This window comes from Channa argus, chromosome 4 (genome assembly GCF_033026475.1).
Source record: "Channa argus isolate prfri chromosome 4, Channa argus male v1.0, whole genome shotgun sequence".
Lineage (NCBI taxonomy): Eukaryota > Metazoa > Chordata > Actinopteri > Anabantiformes > Channidae > Channa > Channa argus.
The window spans coordinates 7199695-7219941 of record NC_090200.1 but is presented as its reverse complement, the minus strand read 5'-3'; the positions used below and the strand labels follow the sequence as shown (position 1 = coordinate 7219941).

The 20247-nt window shown below is 43.1% G+C and overlaps 1 protein-coding gene and 1 long non-coding RNA gene across 2 annotated transcripts; both read right to left on the bottom strand.

Moving 5' to 3' along the window:
• Nucleotides 1–1430: 1430 nt before the first annotated feature.
• Nucleotides 1431–5404, bottom strand: LOC137126254 (uncharacterized). Its single transcript, XM_067502805.1, has one exon. The coding sequence runs from the start codon at nt 5252–5254 to the stop codon at nt 2045–2047; it is 3210 nt and encodes a 1069-aa protein (XP_067358906.1). The 5' UTR covers nt 5255–5404; the 3' UTR covers nt 1431–2044.
• Nucleotides 5405–12117: 6713 nt separating this feature from the next.
• On the bottom strand, nt 12118–14222 carry LOC137126096 (uncharacterized). The gene is made up of 3 exons (XR_010914279.1): nt 14031–14222; nt 13303–13424; nt 12118–12928 (listed from the first exon to the last, which is right to left on the bottom strand). It is a non-coding gene; the product is annotated as an uncharacterized lncRNA (long non-coding RNA).
• Between the last annotated feature and the right edge of the window lie 6025 nt (nt 14223–20247).

Here is a 20247-nt window from a genome sequence, read left to right as displayed (position 1 = left end):
CCAGCAACAGGGAGCCTCAGAACCACCCTGGATTGGTGTTATTGTATTTCTATTCTATTTCGTGTTATGATTTTGCTTACAAGATTTGGATGTGTTACAGTTTCCTGAACCTTGTGATTACTTCACTGGAAACAGTTGTAGTCATATGCAACTGATAATACACACAGAACTAAATGTGCAAGGTGAAAATACTTCATTGCTTATTCACAAAGAGTTTGATAACTGGAAGATAAACCACTAAGCTGATTTAAATGCAGAGAACTCAGAGTTTGTAGCTTAACAGAGGTAGATGTTACACAGGGAAATAATGTAATGTAAACTAAACTTCTAATGTAACACGTCACAAAAAATTATTCTGTATGTAGTAGGAAAGTACCTCCACAAAACTTAGATTGAGCAGGTTTTTGTTGTACAACAGAGTAGGACAGCTGTTTCTCTTTTCATACTTCTATAAAAGAATCAATATTTTTCATTGACCATCTTTCACAATAAGATGAGGTTTCTGTTATGACTGCCAGAAATTTTATTCATGGTTCCATCCCATAGATTTTATTTTCCATCCACAGTTGTGCATTTGTTATTTTCAGGTCTATGCTGCTCTCTGCTAGACAACACTGACAACACTGCTTTTTCTGTGTTGTGATTTTTATTCTAATAATTCATGTCACAATAGTATTTACATCTTTCGAAAATACATGGCAATGATGCTACAAACTCACTATTCAATGCATTATATATATCCATGTGTTCTTGTCCAAGCCGGCAGGTATTAAACTGAGATGGTTCATCACGCTGAGTTCTGTCTACAATTCATCCAAGGTCTAGTAACACTTGACTAGGGAAGAGGAAAAATTTCTCTCACACTACATAATCAAATGAAGTACTGTATGTAACCATTTATCTGTAGCTTGTATTTCACTTATTTAGTTGTTTAAGCCGTTTGACACCTATAAAACCTTTCATGTCAATGGCACATACAAAGACACTTATTGAAACTTACTGTGTTCTTGTTCTAGACGTGATTATTTTGATATCTTGTTTTCAACCCTGCCCCAGTATGAAAAGTTCTCAAATGAGTCCGAAAACAGCAGCTAGAATTTGAACTAAATCTAGAAAATGAGGTCATATTGCATTGATACAGATTTTTAATAAAAAGATACAGATACAGATTTTAAAATAAAAAGATTTTTAATAAAAACTAAACCAAAGACAAAATATACTACAAGTGTATCGTAAATAAAGAGATATAACCTTACACTGAATAAAATTCATGTTAACACACATTTAACCAAAAGTTGTAGAGCAGATTCTTTACACACTATTGAGAATAATGCTTTAATTGACAGCAACACACAACAGTAATGTGCTAATTTCCAATTATTTTTTACTTTGCAATTTTTTCTTCATCTTGTTACACGTGAGTGACCCTGAACATTAGCAGTTACAAGTTAACTTTTAATGTATGCAAAACTCAGAAATGTTGGTATTTGCAAATAAATGTATTATTTTATAGTGATAGTAAAAGCACATTTCTCCATATTATAAAGAAAACAACAACAACAAAAAAATACATCATAGTAAACTTATGGCGGAAGGCTCTAAATGCACAGAACCTGTGCACAGCTACCTCTCACAACAGAGATAGCTGAGCTTTATTTTGAACACACCCACAAGTAGCCGATCACCGTGAGGTCCATTCATACACCCATCACCTTCACTCACGGTGCCGGCTAACACATACACTTTACATGGCAAACCTAAACATGTGAACACACCTAATAACACTAACTGTAACGAAATCATTTAACATTTAAGCAATTAAAGCACACAACTATTCAGAACACATTTACCCATAATTCCCCCGGGGCAGATTGCATCCGCCCCCACACTAACCCACTTGCTGGGCCGTTACACTGCCCCCCCCAAGAGGGTTCAGTGTCCCCACAACCCTCAGTCACTCAGTCCCACAACAAAGTCTCTTAACTGTCCCGGCAGACGTCGAGCACGCCCCGGTCTTTGCAGCGGCCCACTCACCGCACCAGGCTCAGCCCCAAGTCCACCATTGTTCATGCTGGCACTGGGAGTGGCCGACAAAAGACTGTCCTCCGGTTCTGTCACCGGATTTGGAGCCAGAGGATGATATGGCGCCAGCCGATCCCTGTGCAGCACCACCCTCAGCTTGCAGCTTGATCTCTGGCCCTCTGGCTGAAATGGCCGGCCATTCCGGTCGTTGTTGAGTCTCCAGCCAGCTGCGAACCTCAGCCAGCACCGGATCCATCTCCTGATGCTGCTGCAGCTGTTCTCTGCTGAACGGCTCTCCCTCCCCGGTGGTGACTGCAGCTGCTGATGGCCCCAGCTCTCGTTCCTCATGGCGGCGACAGTAGCGGCACTCGTCCAGAAGACAGGGGCGTCGTGAGAGGGCATCAGCATTGCCATGCTGTCGCCCTGGCCGGTGCTGGATATCAAAGTCATACTCCTGGAGGATCTCCAGCCACCTTGCCACCTGGCCCTCGGGCTGCTTGAAGTTGAGCAGCCAGGTGAGAGAGGCGTGGTCGGTCCTCAAAGTGAACCTGGTGCCAAGGAGATATGGTCTAAAGTGTCTTACAGCCAGGACCACCGCCAACAGTTCTCGCCTAGTCACACAATAGTTGCGTTCAGGGCGGCTCAGACTGCAGCTGTAGTAGGCCACCACTCGTTCTCCTGTCTCCCCCCCTTGAGAGAGTACCGCTCCAATTCCCACTCCACTGGCATCCGTGTCCACAATGAACGGCTGCTGGGGGTCGGGGTACGCCAAGACAGGAGCCTCTGAGAGGTCCACCTTCAAACGTTGGAAAGCCCTTGAGCAGGCCTCAGACCACTCGAACCGCCGGCCCTTCTCAGTCACTCGGTGGAGGGGACTGGCAATGGTGGCAAAGTCTTTTACAAACCTCCGGTAATAGGAGGCTAGGCCAAAGAAACTCCTCAGCTCACTGGTGGTGGTTGGCTGGGGCCACTCTTTAATTGCAGCCACCTTGGCCCGGTCCGTGGTCACCCCATGCTCGTTGACCACGTGACCCAGAAACTGAGTCTCTCTCGCCAGCAAGTGGCATTTCGCTGGGTTAAGCCGCAGTCCAGCCTGACGAATGGCCATGAACACGCCTGCAAGGTTATTGATGGCGTCCTCGAAGCCCTTGGCGTGCACCAGCAGGTCGTCCAGGTAGACAACACAGCGGCTCCGAGGAATGTCCTTAAGAACACGCTCCATCAACCGTTCAAAGGTGGCCGGGGCATTGCAAAGTCCAAAAGGCATTACTTTAAACTGCCACAGTCCTTGCCCGATGGTGAAAGCAGTCTTTGAGCGGGCCTCTGGTGCTAGCTCTACTTGCCAGTACCCGCTACGCAAGTCCAAAGAGCTGAACCAACAGGATCCAGCAACATAGTCCAGGGCATCGTCGATGCGGGGCAGCGGGTAAGAGTCTTTCTTAGTAACTGCGTTTAAACGCCTATAATCCACACAAGGGCGCCATTTTCCCGTTTTTTTTCGCACCATCACCATTGGTGCAGCCCACGGACTGTCCGAGGGCTCGATGATGTCATTGGCCACCATACTCTCGATCAGTTCTTGTGCGGCTTGGCGTTTCACCAACGGCAGTCTATGGGGCCGCAAGCGAATGGGAGGCGCATCGCCAGTGTCAATGTGGTGCTGCACCAGGCCCGTCCTAGTGCAGTCCTCGTCCCTGGCAGCAAAAATGTCTACGAAGTCCTGCAGCAGCCTGTTCAGCTGCTGCCGCTGCGCTGCGTCAAGGTGTCCACCGCTCCGCTGCGCTAGCTCCGCAACAGCGGCAGCAGTCTCATCAGAGGGAGGAGCATAGGCACGGGGGGGTGGCTGTTGGGGTACGCTGGCCCTGGCTGTGCGGCTCCCACGGTGTCTCCGTTGCCCCTCCTGCCCGGCCTGGGCTGGAGAGCGATGGTCTCGATGAGGCTGCTCGGGTGCGCTGGTCCTGGTGGTGCAGCTCGCTCGGTGTCTCCGTTGCCTCTCTTGCCCGGCCTGGGCTGGAGAGCGATGGTCTCGATGACGCTGCTCGGGTGCGCTGGTCCTGGTGGTGCAGCTCCCTCGGCCTCTCCGTTGCCTCTCTTGCCCGGCCTGGGCTGGAGAGCGATGGTCTTGATGACGCTGCTCGGGTGCGCTGGCCCTGGTGGTGTGGCTCCCACGGCGTCTCTGTTGTCTCTCTTGCCCGGCCTGGGCTGGAGAGCGATGGTCTCGATGAGGCTGCTCGGGTGCGCTGGTCCTGGTGGTGTGGCTCCCACGGCGTCTCCGTTGTCTCTCTTGCCCGGCCTGGGCTGGAGAGCGATGGTCTCGATGAGGCTGCTCGGGTGCGCTGGCCCTGGCTGTGCAGCTCCCACGACGTCTCTGGGATTCTCCAGCAGCACTCCGGCCTGACCGAAGGGGTATGGTCTCTGCACTGAGACAGATAGAAGACCCCGGCACGTCGACACAAGCTCCCCAGCGGGCCAGCAGGTCCAGACCCACAATGCAGTCGTCTCTAATGTCTGCAAGCCAAAACTCATGGCTTATCTGTTGCGCCCCCACCACCACGGGTAACAGTTTCTTGCCTGGCATTACTGTCTTTTCTCCCGTCACCGTAAGCAGTTCAGTGGTGGTGGGAGTCCAGTCTGCGGGGAGAGGACCAGCGGTCCCCGGCAGTACCCCCCGTCGCAAAAGGCAGATGGTGGATCCTGTATCCACTAGCGCCCTGCAAAGCTGCCCTGCGATGACACAGTCTATGTACAACCCCATAGCGGCTCCACAGCGTCCCACTGTGGGGCAGTCTATTTGGAGGAGTGAAACTCTGGGGCGAGGTCTCGCAGCTAGGCAGTCCCTGGCGAAATGCCCTGGCTCCCCACAGCGGTGGCAGCGATCGTCCCTTGGTCGTCGTCGTGTGACAGCTGGCTGGGCCCGGCTGGTTACCTCTCCCTCTAGGCGCTCCCCGGCAGCCTCCCGGCTGGCTGCCCTGACTGGCCTGTGCCAGGACGGGGATCGGCCCGGTGCTGAACCAACCCCCAGCACCTCCTCTGCACGCTCGGCTTCTCTCAGGGCCTCTTCCAGTGAGCGGGGTGTGGACAGGCGGACATGTTGGCGAAGTCGCTCTGGTGCTAGCCCCCGCAGAAAGGAGTGGAGGCTCAGTTCCTCTCGGGCTGCAACCGGAGGTGGGGTAGCCGCGTTGGGTGTAGAGCTGTACATCAGCGGCAAAAGCCCCCAAGCTCTCTCCGTCATGTCTGTAGCGGCCAGCTAGCTGCTCTCTGCTCTGCTCAACGGAGGTTCTCTGCCCGAAGCGCCGTTGGAGAGCGGCGGTGATGGCTTGGAGCTCCCGACGATCCTCTGGGAGTAGGTCAGCAAGCACCTGCAAGGCAGGACCTTCCAGGGCCAGGGCCAGGTGAGTAGCCGTTTCCTCACCGCTCCATCCCCCATGGAGGGCAGCCAACTCGACCTGGGCGAGGTAGGGTTCCAGTGGAGTCGGCCCACTGTAACGTGGTAGCTTTACTGCCGTTATGGGTAACGGTCCGCGTCTCCCGTGGTCAGGGTTGCAGTGTGTAGACCGGCCCACACTGGTGCCGTCAGGTCGGCGTGACTCGCTGGCCTTTTGCCGTGCCCCCAGCTTGAGGTGCTCCAGCAGCACGCTGCTCTCTAAGACTGCACGCTCTAACTCGCCTATGCTTCGCTCCATTATGGCGTCTACTACACGATATATCACACTTCTGACACCAATGTAGCAACCCACGGTTTATGGGAGCTAACTGTGGGAGGCGGTGAAGCTAAGGCTAACCCTAACTGACTTAGCTAATCTAATCAGCTAGCTTGGGTGCTAGCAAGCTAACGTCAACGAACAGTTCAAAATGGCAGGCGGAAGGGAGAACACTTGCGCCCCATACACCGCACGACCCCAAGTGCCTCGAGCTGTTTGACATAAGCAATCACAACACAACTCTTGCCTTTTTACAGCTACCTCTCACAACAGAGATAGCTGAGCTTTATTTTTGAACACACCCACAAGTAGCCGATCACCGTGAGGTCCATTCATACACCCATCACCTTCACTCACGGTGCCGGCTAACACATACACTTTACATGGCAAACCTAAACATGTGAACACACCTAATAACACTAACTGTAACGAAATCATTTAACATTTAACATTTAAGCAATTAAAGCACAGAACTATTCAGAACACATTTACCCATAATTCCCCCGGGCTCTGGAAGTTTTCTATATCCATCACCGCCCTGACAAATAGACCTGATGGATGCTCACCATTTAGAATAAAAGAATTTATTCTCTTGCATTTTCCTGCATCACTGCATCTGTCACACTTTCATTTTAGTTTCAAAATGGCGGTCTGTTCAAACTGTGTACACGTTTTCACGCAGTTGCAAGAAACCATCAAACTTTTGGAAAACGAACTAAGCAAAAAAAATGAACTTATCTTGGGGTTTTCCAACATTGCCACCACACAAGCGAAGCACCTCGCAGCTCTTAATACCTCGAGCTACATGGAACAAACAGTTTCTATCCACCCAGCTGTTTGCTCAGTGACCCAGGACACCGATGACACGCTGCCGTGGTCTGGCCCTGTTGCTTCCGCTGGAAACGTGATGCCAACCCGCGGCCTTCTGGCCCTGTCGGACGACCAACGGCCTGTCCTGACGCGGGCCTGCTCCTCGCCGCTGACACAGGAGGCCTGGATCCCGGCTAAAAGGAGACATCGGACTACACCTGCTGCAGCTAATCTTGTCAACCAGTCCATTGGACCACCTTCCCCGGTCCAGGTGGAGAACCGTTTCACTGTTCTTGAAGAGCTGGAAAGTCCGACTTCCCCGGCACTGTGACTCCCTGCCCCGTGAGATACCACACGGTTCCACCAACCGCGGGCAGCGTGGTCGGGGCCTGCTGCCGGGGCCTCGCCAGACCAGACGTGCCACCGCCACCAACACCATGCCTCCAGAGAGGAATCCACATGCTCCTCCTCGGCGCACCTCTCCACCGCACCGTCCTCCCGGTCCGACCATGCTAATTATTGGCGACTCCATCGTTAGAGACATCCGCTTAAAATCAGCTAAAACGTTTTGCTTTCCTGGAGCCACAGTCACTGACATAGCGGATAAAATTCCAAACCTGATTGAAAAACATCCTACAGCAACAAAAGTAGTGATACACGTTGGCACTAATGACACCAAACGCCAACAGTCTGAGTTGCTGAAACGTGACTTCGTGTCATTTTTCAACTCACTGGAGAGTTTCCACGACAGACGGTTCATCATTTCCGGCCCAATTCCCACGCTGGGTCGCGGTGTCGGCTGGTTCTCCAGACTCCTCAGCCTGCACACATGGCTTCAACCACAAGTCTCCGCACACGGACTCTTCGTGGACAATTTCAATCTTTTCTGGGATCGTCGTCAGTACTTCAAGCAAGATGGACTGCACCCGAACTTTCTGGGGTCACGGATGTTGACTGAGAACATTGTCCACAGCATCTCAGTCTCCGGAGACTGACTGACCATTGAAAACACCTGTTGCTCTGATGTGCTCACCTGTCCTGCATCCTCCGCTCCAACACCCGACAACATCCACAGGTATAAACAGTCCGAGATATTTATAGAATCTGACGTTACCAACAGACAAAATGCAGCTCTTATGGATTCTAATTTTTCACCAAGGGAATATTATTATTTTGCTGAATGCTATGATCTTAACCACACTGCTCTTTGCCCCATATAGACTATGTCTGCTCCACGACCAATTAAACTTTTTATACCAAAAATGAACACAAGGGGAGTTAATCATAAAAACCTAATACAAGTTAAGACTACTGCTCATACTGAACCAAAACCCAAAACTTTCAAATGTGGATTATTAAATATCAGATCTCTCTCTTCTAAATCTCTGTTAGTAAATGACTTGATAAATGATCATCAAATTGATTTATTTTGTCTCACTTAAACTTGGTTGCAGCAGGAAGAATATGTCAGTTTAAATGAGTCAACCCCCCAAAGTCATATTAATTATCATGTTCCTAGATGCATAGGCCGAGGTGGAGGAGTAGCAGCAATATTTCACTCTAGCTTATCAATAATTCCTAGACCTAAACATAGTTATAACTCATTTGAGAGTCTTACTCTTAGCCTTTCACACCCAAACTGGAAAACTCAAAAACCACTATTATTTGTTATCGTGTACCGTCCTCCAGTCCCTTATTCAGAGTTTTTGATTGAATTTTCTGATTTTCTATCTGATTTAGTGCTTAGTACAGATAAAGTCATTATAGTGGGTGACTTTAACATTCATGTAGATGCTGACAGTAACTGCCTGAGCACTGCGTTTAATTCATTATTAGATTCAATTGGTTTTTCCCAAAATAAACCCACTCATTGTTTTAGTCACACGTTAGACCTTGTCCTTACATATGGCATTGAAACTGATAATTTAATTTTTTTTTTTTTTTTTTTTTTTTTGTTGCTTTTTGTTGTTGTTTTGTTGTTGCTTTTCGTTGCTCTTTTCTTTTCTTCCTCCACTTTCCACTCACCCCAACCGGTCAAGGCAGATGGCCGCCCACCCTGAGCCTGGTTCTGCTGGAGGTGTCTCCCATTAAAGGGAGTTTTTCCTCTCCACTGTTGCCTAGGGCTTGCTCAAGGGGGATTGTTGGGTTACTTCTACATACTTGTGTAGTCTGGACTTTATTCTGTAAAGTGCCTTGAGATGACTTTGTTGTAAATTGGCGCTATATAAATAAAGTTGAATTGAATTGAAAGTTGAATTTCATCAGTACAGTCGTCCTCCGTCATTTCAGCGATGAGATGCTTCAGAAAAAAGTCTTTGGCAGACAGCAGAACGTAGGGAAACACTCCTCGTGATTCACTGAGGATAAAAAAGGAAAAGAGAGTTCGGATAGACAATAAGGGAAATTGAAAAATGTGCTCTCTGTCTGTGATTGTTACAACAGCAGATCCTGCTATCAGCCAACCCACGTGATTATCTGCCTACTACTTTATACGGAGCTCAGACGAGCATCCACCACTTGTTCAAGTATTCTATGGTTACCTGTATAAAGTACTTAATAGTAATACCTAGTAAATATTCAATAATGGATTCCCATGTATGCCAATGTTATGAATCAAGTTAAAGTCATGAAAGGAAATTATGGAGCCCAGAGCTAAGGGACCATTCTTGGCCTAGTGCAGCTTGTGTGTTTTGGAGATTGTGCCACCAAAGGGATTTTGGAGTTTTTGATAATGTGTCAGTAACAGAGTTCTTTTCACATCAGGGATTGGAGATTTACCACGGCTACTTTCCACGCACTCACTACCACTGCCACTGTGTTACAGATCCAGACCACTACATCTTCCCCAGTGGGCCCTCCCACCATTTTCCTACTCATCCTCGTTGCATCTAAGGATCAATCTACACTGCCAGGACCATACTCCACTCTTCCCCATAAGACCCCAGCTTCTCCTCCAGACTCAGCTCGTCTCCCCACTCACTCTAGTAAGTCTTCTTTAATGTTTAGAGTCCATATCCCACAAGTCATTGCTAAGTGAATCATCTGCGTGTCCTCTCAGACTGGAGTTCAGCACCACTTAGTGAGTCGGAGGACTACATCTCCATCCTGCTTTGCTAACTATATTATTGTATAATAAACTTTATTTAAACTGAGCTGTTGTGTCATGCACCTTATTGGGTCAAATCCTAAAATCAGTCCCTTACAAGTCTGGCCTTAGAATATCAGAACATATTCTAACATATAATGTTAAAGTATTACAACTTTTTTTTAAACAAAACTTAATTCTTATCACCCCCTGCACATTTACACTGCTCATACTATTTGCTTACATCTTTCTAATGAAGAAAGAACAGAGCTGGTTCTGTGAAAACCACAAGATGTCAGTGATGTGCTGACACAAATTAGGACCTCTAAAGAAAAAGGTGCTTTAAAGTCATTTTAATCAGTTAAATACTTAAATAAACTTCACATGATGTTTAGATCAAAAGTCTTTAAAACAGTTATCCAATTAGAGGGGAGCCAGCGGGAGCTCAGCTAAAGTAAAGGACAAAAAGAAAATCCATAAAATCTAAGATTAGCTGTCAGAAGCACCGACCACCTCTGATAGTCTGATCTGAAAAAGCATCAAGCTTCAATACAGCTTCTATTGGCTGGAATACACTTGTATGCTGATCATTACTATTTGTCTTTTACTTTTTCTTTATACTTTTATTGTGAGAGTCTGAAAAAAAAAACCCCTTTAAAACAATTTGAAGAGGCAGGTTTCATGTATGGTGTAGTTGAGCAGCTCTGTTTGATATTCAGCAGTTCAGCACAGAATTATAAATCATATTCATACAGGGCTCAACAAATTAAAAAATAGACTCTTTCTCCATAATGCAAACATGCACGTGATGAACTTATTTTATGTAACTTTATTTTTCTTTAACAACTCCTGCACAGATGCCGTTGATGGTCAGCACTTTACTGTCTGGAGTGAAGGAATTTGCAGCCCTGCAGACCTTTTTGGTCTTTGCTGTAAAGAGCTTCCTGCTTCTCATTAATGCAGTTCCATCTCTGGTTGTCTGTCGCTTTAAGGACGTGCTACGTTTTGAAGGTCAGACCCTCAGAGAGCATGAAGGCAAACAGCAGCAGCAGCAAACTGCAAAACTGGAACTGTTCATAATTCACTGGAGAGAGAAAAACTGGAGAAACCTGTTCTGACAAAATGGTTGCAGCGTTGCATCGAGTCGTCTTGTATTCAAATTGCATTATTTAAAAAGGGATCCTCCTCTGTGAATCTAGGTATCCACTCAGGCCAAAACAGTCTAATAAATTCACAGACAATTTATTTTGCTCATTTGATAACACACATGACTCACATTTAGTGGGAAGACGTCTGTCCACCGAGCACAGTCAATGCAAACCTGTTGTTACCTTTTGCTTGGTTGATTAGTGGTTAGTGAGCAGATTCACTGTCGTCTGAGCTACCAGTTGGCCTTTAGTGAAGGAAATTCTTTGAAGCTGCATCCTGATTACAGTGAGTTCATTATATAGTCTCCAAATCCAAGGGAAACATCTGTTAATCAATTTAATGTGAATGAAGATCACTATTGTCAGGTCCCTTTCTGGAAGTGGCGGTCAGAGCAGAATGGTGGCACCTGGATTGGTTGCTACTGAAATGAAAAATACCACTGCCTCTCATTCCCTCGGTCTCTCCCTCCTGCACTTCCTATTACCTGGTTGTGGTTTGGTGTATCTTTCTTTTCAAGTACCTACACATTGTCAAAGATTCAATTCTCCACTCATACCAATCATTCTCACACTAAATATTTATATAACTAGTTATGTTTTTTAATTTAAAATAAATTATTGAGCATGTGAACCTGACTTATGTTTTTTTTTCCTTCTTGTTGCAAACGTTGAGCCAGTTTGTGACACTATCAGACCAAAATCAGTTAACAATACAGTAGCTCTGTAGTGAGATATTCAAGTAGAATATGCAAAATAGACATTCACCAAGAACATGGCAGCACACAGTGCAACTCATATATGGACATTGGCACAGTCTTCATTGTTGTAACTCTCCAGTCACAGCTTGCAAACTATTCAACTCCAAACATTTAACATTTCTACTTGATGTGAGGCTGTTTTTTTATTGTGTTAACACCCAGTATGTGAATAATACACTGCTGCCAGTGCTGTACAGTGAGTCTGAAGGAGGATTTTACAACACCGCTGTACATTAAGAGAACTTATGGACATTAGTTTTATTCGGAATATTTGAAAAATGTTGCATAATGTAGCTTATTTTCTCATTGCATTATGACTTTTGATTTTCTGCATTTTCAGAACAAAACACCCCGCACCTGTATCTACAGCATGTGGTTTTTAAAAATGCATTAGGCCTTTTTCCGATAGTGATCAAACTATCAGCAGCATATATTCTGAGCACCACAGGACCACATCAGCAGTCGTATACTATTATTAGCCAAACACTTTAAACTGTAAATATGAAAATGAATATGGACCTCATCTCTTTGATGTCTCATCTTTCTTACCCACATAGAAATACTTTATTAGAGAAAACAGCCATTACAACTGGTGAATCACCAATTTTTATTGATTATATTGGTGGATTACAGTCTTAAGTGAAAGAAGTTGTGTGAAGTCTGCTCACAGTGACTTCAAGATATGGGGTTCGGATGGATGGGAAACATCCAAGTTGTCTAAACACAAATAGTATAAAGACAATTCTCTATGTGAGATATGGAAAATGCAAAATATATATATTGTTCAAGTTCACAAATTGTGCTAATATCAGGTTTGCAAATGTTTTGTCTTTGCCATTTTTTTCAGCTTGTTACACAAGAGTAACACTGTACATTAACACAGTTACAGTTTTAAATGCATTAAAAAAAGAAAAGTTGGTATTTACACATAAATGTACTATTTTATTGTCATAGTCAAAAGAATGTCCCATAATTTCCTGATAAACAAAACAAAAAAAAAACCCATCATGGTAAACCTATGGCGGGACGCTCTAAATGCACAGGCTTTTGATTTACACATTGGACTCTAACATAAGCACTGTACCATTCACCCTTATAAAAACATTTAGGATATACACCCTCTGTATACAAACAATTAATAATCATGACGGGCTCTGGAAGTTCTTTATATCCATCACCGCCCTCACAAATAGACCTGATGGCTTGCTCACTATTTAGAATAAAAGTATTTATTTTCTTGCAGTTCCCTGCATCCTTGTATCTGCCATACTTTTTCATTTCATTAGTACAGTCGTCCTCCGTCATTTCAGAGATGAGATGCTTCCGAAAAAAGTCTAAGGCAGAAATCTCTTTGGCAGACAGCAGAACCAGCAGAACACAGGGAAACACTATCCTCATGATTCACTGAGGATGAAAAAAGTAGAAGACACTGTAGTTCAGATAGAAAATAAGAGAAATTAAGAAATGAGCAGATACATTTATTACATTTAGTTTTATACATTGTGCAGTAAATACAGGCTCAAGTAAAATTCAAATAGTTTTCACTCATCTGCATTTATTTTGTATTGGGAGGGCAGCTGGCCTCACTTAATAGCAAACAGGTTAAAATGGAAGATGTGTATGTAACTTCAGCTGTAATAACACAAAACATTTTTTCTTATTAAAAATAAAACTATAAATAACAATGTATATTTGTTACTTTATTAGTTTAACAAATGTGATGGTGCATACTTAAAGGGAGGTTTTCATTTGAAGCTTTTTGAAATTAGGTCTCTTACGTTATTTTTCAGCTGATGAATGACTGGTTGGTTGGTTGGTCTGTTGGTTCAGGCAGGAGTTGGTAAAGTGGTTTTCAGTGAAGTAAATTCTCTGACTCTGCAAGCTGAATAGTTTGTAAAGTCTGTTGGAGGACAATAATGGTTTGTCACCCTAAGTTGACTGAGGATGTTTATACTTTGGTTTTTCAATAAAATTTCACTTACCTTTGTATGCATTAAATGCAAATACAGTTCTCCGACTACAAAACACGCTGTGGTGGAAGCATTTATTTAATTTTTCTATTGTTTTTTTGTAATGGGTTGTAATTTTTGAGGTTGGAAAGGAATTGGGAAGTAAATGCTATGTTACATGAGCCACAGTCTCAAATAAAGATTTGATTACTGTCTTTTTTTTTGTCTTATATAGATGCTACAGGTACTAGTTAGTGTTATCACTGTATGAACCAGGACCCATTGCAGGAATGTTTAACTTCTTATGATGACTTGCTCTGTTTCTGGTTCTATGATAGCATGCAACTTAGCCAACCCCCCACCCACTGCCCTCATTAGCACAGGTCTAACTGACTGCTCAGTTTAAACTTTTTAAACAAAGACCATTAAGATGTTGAAGTGAGCGATAAAGTTTTTGTGAATCACTAAAAAAGAAGCAGCACAGTCTTAAATCTTCTTCCTCTCATCTACAGAGAAACTGGAGCTGCAGTCTGTCCACTAACCAAACTAAGTCTTACCTTAGAAGCAACACCTGAGTGGAGACACGAAGAGTGGGACTTCTTTTGTTCTGGGAGACAGAGAGAGTCTAGGCAGGTCCTCCAGGAGAGCAGGAGTCTGAAGCTTTGCTTCCTTTTCACACACATTTTATATTGTTCTTCACAGGAAACTGCAGCATCAAGAAGCACAGATCATCACAAGATTGGTTACAACTAAATCTTCTGTATCCAATCAAATCATCATTAAAGCAGTGAGTATGTGTGTGTGTTTGTGTGTGTGTGTGCGGGTGTGTGTGCGTTGCGTGCATGAGAGGGAAGTTAGTCTCTATTCCGGTAACTGAAAGGGGGTGTGAGGGTATTTGTTTAATAAGCATATTACATGAACTAATGCAGGGGAAACTGATGACAAATATGCCGGGAAATTAGAGAAACAAAAATACCACAGGAAGGATTTGGAATAGTTGTGTGTATAAACAGACACCAATGGGCAGGAATAACTAAATAACAAACAAGACAGGGATCAACAAATTACCAAAAATTAGTCCACAAAATAGAAGTCAAGCAGAAAAGAATTAAAGAGTCCAAAAGGAGCACAGTGAGCACAGACCAGAAATCCGAGCAGTGTATGGTGGTCGTGGGTTAGAGACAGGCAGCCCAAGCAATTAGCCAGCAGGCAGCTAACTTAAAGACAGGTTAGCAGGCAGGTGAGAATTAAACAGGCAAACGGGTTATCAATATCCAAACACAATGTAGAAAATTACTAAAAGACTTAGAGAGATGATGTGACAGGGAACTGTGTGAAACAGGTAGTGAAGACAAAAAACAAAATTAGGTCCATAGGCCAGGATTAGGACAGGGGACAATTAAGCTTGGTGTCTCAGCAGCATCCACCGCCTTCAAAGGACAAGACTCTTTACACCTTCGTAACCCTTCTGAAGAGACACAACAAAGTAAAATTTAGTTTAACTTCTTGAAAATGCAAAAGCTCCAGGTTTGAAGCTGGAACAATTTGCAAGTTTGCTAAACGAGAAATACATCAGCTGCTATAACTCATCTGTTACAAAACGTGCCGCGTTCGGTGGTGTTTATTGTGTCTTGATCTACACAACAACTCTCATATTCACCTTTTCATCTTAAACTCCAATATTCTCCATTAATTTTTGGAAGCACTGAATAGGTTTTTGAAAATATATAACAGACACTAAATGTCGTCTTTTGAAGATCAGAAAAGTACAAGTTACTGTTTGGGGAACTAAAAAGGAGAAGTTTCTCTGAACATCAGAACATATATATTATGTATAACAACCTTTTTCTTCATTCTTATCACAAACCTGCTCATTCACACCAAACATACCATTTGTTTATATCCTGCTAATGAAAGAAAGACTGAGATGTTCAGAGCTGTGAAAACCACAAAATGTCAGTGATGTGCTGACACTTGTTGAACTTAAGGTCTAAAGAAAACGCTGCATTGAAGTCATTTTAATCATTTTAACCTGTGGGACATCTTCAAATTCCGATGGCAGCCAGGGGGAGTTCAGCTGCAAGAAAGCTATAATAAAAGGACAAAAGAAATCCATCAAATCTCATTAAGATTTCAGTATCAGGTAGTTTAAACATGTGTGCACCTCTGCTGGGGTCAGACGCACTGTCCACCTCTGACAGCACTTAGTGCATCTTTCTGTCTGTGGTTGTTACTGCAACAGCAGCTACTGCAGCTCAACATCACTACTGCACTGATCATTATTTGTATTTTATTTTTTTACTTTTATTTATTAGCAGCACTTATGCATGTGCTGATTTATTTAGAAATACAGTCTGTAACATAAATGAAGGCCTGGTTTACTGTGGCACTGATGAAATAAAGGCTGCGGTCACAACTCACATTGTGTCCCTGGTTAAACTGACCTGTTGAATGAGGTCAGAAGGGAAAAGGAGGTCAGAGAGTAGCTGACCGCTCGCGTTTGTGTGGAATCACCATGACAGCAAAGTGTATTGTATTACAACTTTTTTATAAACAACACTTAATTCTTATCACCCCCTGCACATTTACACTGCTCATACTATTTGCTTACATCTTGCTAATGAAGGAAGAACAGAGCTGGTTCTGTGAAAACCACAAGATGTCAGTGATGTGCTGACACTTAAGGTCTAAAGAAAAAGCTGCATCATTTTAATCAGTTAAATACTTGATGATGTTTAGATCAAAACCAAAGTCTTTAAGACAGCAATTAAATTAGAGGGAAGTCATGGGAGCTCAGCTACAATACAGGACAAAAAAATTATATATATCTAGAAAATCTAATTAAGATTAGCTGTCAGAAGCACTGAGCACCTCTAGAAGTCTGATCTGAACAAGCTACAAGTTTCAATACAGCGTCTGTTTGTCTATAATACCACAGCTCCCTATTACTTATGAGCTGATCACTGCCATCTGTATTTAATTTTTATTCTTTGGCAGCACTTATGCATGTGCTGAGCCGGTTTTCCCTCTTGTGATACTTCCTGTGGTTGAGTGGAGCAGCATCTTCCAGTCACCAGCCGAACGGCAGGCTGCACTTATTAGTCTGATAATGGAACAGGTACAGAGGAGAGTAGCTGTAAGAGGTGGAGCTAAAACTGGCAGAAAGTAGTTTTTTTTTTTTAGAGGACAAAAGCACCATAGTAGCTAAATAATGTCTTTTATAACGTCTTGGTGAATGTTGAGGCTTTTAATTGGAGTTTATTTAATGAGTTTCTATCAGTCTGTGTTTATAATGATTTATCTGTTGTTTCAAGAAACAAATACATCGGCTGCAGAACTCATTAAAATATAGGTGATCTGTTACAAATATCTAAATGTAAATACCAGGAAATTAAAGCTCAAATACTACATTTCCTGAAATTTTACTCAAATAAACTCAAATAATTTCTAATATTTTTAAAGGGCACAGAATAGTTTTCTTTCAGAAGATACAATATACATCTTTCTCATTTCTCTTAGATACTAAAAAAATCAGAAAGTTACAAGTCACTGTTTGGTTAACTAAAAAAGGGAAGTCTGGCCTTCTCTGAATATCAGAACGTATCTAAACTTTGTGTCACAACTTTTTTATAAACAACACTTAATTCTTATCACCCCCTGCACATTTACACTGCTCATACTATTTGCTTACATCTTGCTACTGAAGGAAGAACAGAGCTGGTTCTGTGAAAACCACAAGATGTCAGTGATGTGCTGACACTTAAGGTCTAAAGACCTTAAAAAGGTAAATACTTGATGATGTTTAGATCAAAACCAAAGTCTTTAAGACAGCGATTAAATTAGAGGGAAGTCATGGGAGCTCAGCTACAATACAGGACAAAAAATTATATATATCTATAAAATCTAATTAAGATTAGCTGTTGGAAGCACTGAGCACCTCTAGAAGTCTGATCTGAACAAGCGACAAGTGTCAATACAGCCTCTGTTTGTCTAAAGTACCACAGCTCGCTATAACTTTTGAGCTGATCACTGCCATTTGTATTATACATGTGCTGAGCTGTTTTTTTTATTTGTGATACTTCTGTGGTTGAGTGTAGCAGCATCTTCCAGTCACCAGCCGATCGGCAGGCTGCGCTTATTGGTCTGATAATGTGACGGGTACAGAGGAGAGTAGCTGTCAGAGGTGGAGCTAAAAATGACAACGTTTTTTGGTTTTGTTTTTACAGGGCAAAAGCACCATAGTAGCTAAATAATGTCTTTTATAACGTCTTAGTAAATGTTGAGGCTTTTAATCGGAGTTTATTTACTGAGTTTCAATTAGTCTGTGTTGGTAATGATTTATCCATTATAAATTTCTGCTTTATTGCAACAATACATCATACAACTAATCAACCAACATTTCACAAAGCAACTCTGGTCTCTTTCCTATATTCACTAAATTAGTAAATGTATCGAAACTGCCGGTGCTGTTCAATACATTTGTGTCACAGGAGTCTTCAGCAGCACCTCTCACAATAATATAAGTGTTAGAGCATATTCCGATTTAAACAATATCTTGAAAAAGCTGCACATTATAGTTTAAACTTAAACATATGGTAGCTGCAGGAATTACAGTGACTAATCACATTACAGTCCCACACCTGCATCAAAACTTTGTCTATGGAAAGACAAAGAAGCCAAACAACATGTTTATCAATGTGGCAATAACAGCATACAAAACTTTTTAGAGGTTTTACCAAAAAGGTTTTTGTTGTCATTTCATGACCCGGCTCGGAGATCACTGCCATAGAAGGGAAAATACAGATATAGTGGGAAAGTCAAAGAAAAGTGTGCTTGTTTACATAAAGTACAGCAAAATGTTAAATATAGGAAACGTTCAGTGAGCCAATGTGCGGATGTGTGAAGGTGCAGTTGTGAACAGCACAAAAGAAAAACCAACCAAACAGGAGGGAGAGAGAGCGAGAGCTGTGCACATACACAATGTATATCCCCACCCCAAATTGCATCTGATCAGAAGCTACAGTACATTACAAATCTCCACATCCCCACATAGAAACAAAGTCAGACACCATTTTGTAAAATGTGAACTCAACTTTGAGACGTGCAGCCACCAGACCTCTGAACATGAGTTCAACATCTGAGCATCCAGTTCCTGTCATTCTGATTCTCCTAATGAGCCAAAACACAGAGAGAGAGACACAGAAGGATGGGAGGTTTGTACAGGGACGTCCAGCTGCCCCAGGAGACGATTCCGGTAGAAACACTGCTGACCACCTCCTGACCAGTGATGAGAAACTTCCCTGTTACGGCATAAAGGACGAGAGAGAGAGAGAGAGAGAGAGAGAGGAATGGGGACGGCTGAACTAAATCCTTCTGGATCAACTTGCCAGTTGCACCCCACTGCACTAATAGCCCAGGCAAGAAAAACCTACGTGACATGGCAGATCCACAGGGACAGAGTAATAGTGTAATAGTAGTACAATTACTTTAAAATGAGTGATGTACCATCATTAGAGTAGTTCTCTTTACTTGCTGAGTCTAAATGTGTGCTGCAGAAATATGTCTATTATAACAACTTTTTTTTTTTCTATTTCTCTTATTGCATTAACTGATCTTCAGGTGCTCATTTGCAAATTTAATTCCCACCTACAATTAACAAATATGTCAACAAGCTTCACTCATGGTCTCGTCCTCACAGCTTTGAATTTGTTAGTTTCAGGTCTATGCTGCCCTCTGCTGGATAACACTGAGATGCTCCACTTCGTTTTCTGTGACGTTATTTTATTCGAACGTAATGGAAAATTCGTGGCATGATATGTTTTTTATAACTAGTGCGGCTCCAACAGTCCACATGTGATGTGTCCTTGGGCAACACACATTGATCTCCAGGTTGCTCCTGGTGTGTATCAATAAACCTCGTACATCAGTTTGGATAAAAACCAAACGACTGAATTTAAATGTAAAATGAAACACTTCTTCAGATACTCAGCCAACACTAGATGTGTGTATTAGAAACAGGGGCTTCAATGAAGAGGCCACAACAGTCAGGGTGGGTTACATATTACTTCATATTATCTGTATCTTCAAAATAACCTTTTACCCTCGCTGCATATAAACCATTGAAATCTGTTGTACTGTGTTATAATGACCTTTACATTTGGATCTTACTGTACATGACGTACTACGCTGCACAAAGATGAGGACTAAGTAAAGACACATGTTGACATTTTACAAGATGTTTGGCGTCAAATAGATCAGTTTCTACCAGCTGCCAGTTTATTAGGGACACCCAGCTAAAACTAGTGCAGTTTAACAACAGTATTACAATGAAACCTCCACAAAGAAAGTGAACATGTTCTATCTTTTGGGATTTACCTTTTTGTATTTTATTATTTTGGGAGATGTTTGTTGTGCTGTTAAATTGTGTTGTACTGTTAAATTGTGTTGTACTGACAGATTCTTCTGGTTTTTGTCCGTCCCCCTTTTATCAGTAAACCCCTGTCTGTATGAATTTGGCAACATGCAAACTCCCCGCTGACCAGCAGGGAGAGCAGGGGACCTTCCAGCTGTGAGACCGCAGCCCTTGTTGCTCTAACCCATCCCAGCACCATGATCCCTCCTTTTAATGCTGCAGGTCTGTCTGAGCGGAATTTGCACGTCATGGTTATATTTCCTGACGGCAGATTTATCTCATAAAATGAATTATAACAAGTATTAAAATGCATTGTACAGCAAATCCAGCAGTAAATTAGCACACAGCTGAGAGGACAGGAC

Bases quoted from the DNA above. Each gene is read 5' to 3' on its own strand.
- LOC137126254 (XM_067502805.1), bottom strand. From the start codon at position 5,254: ATGACGGAGAGAGCTTGGGGGCTTTTGCCGCTGATGTACAGCTCTACA.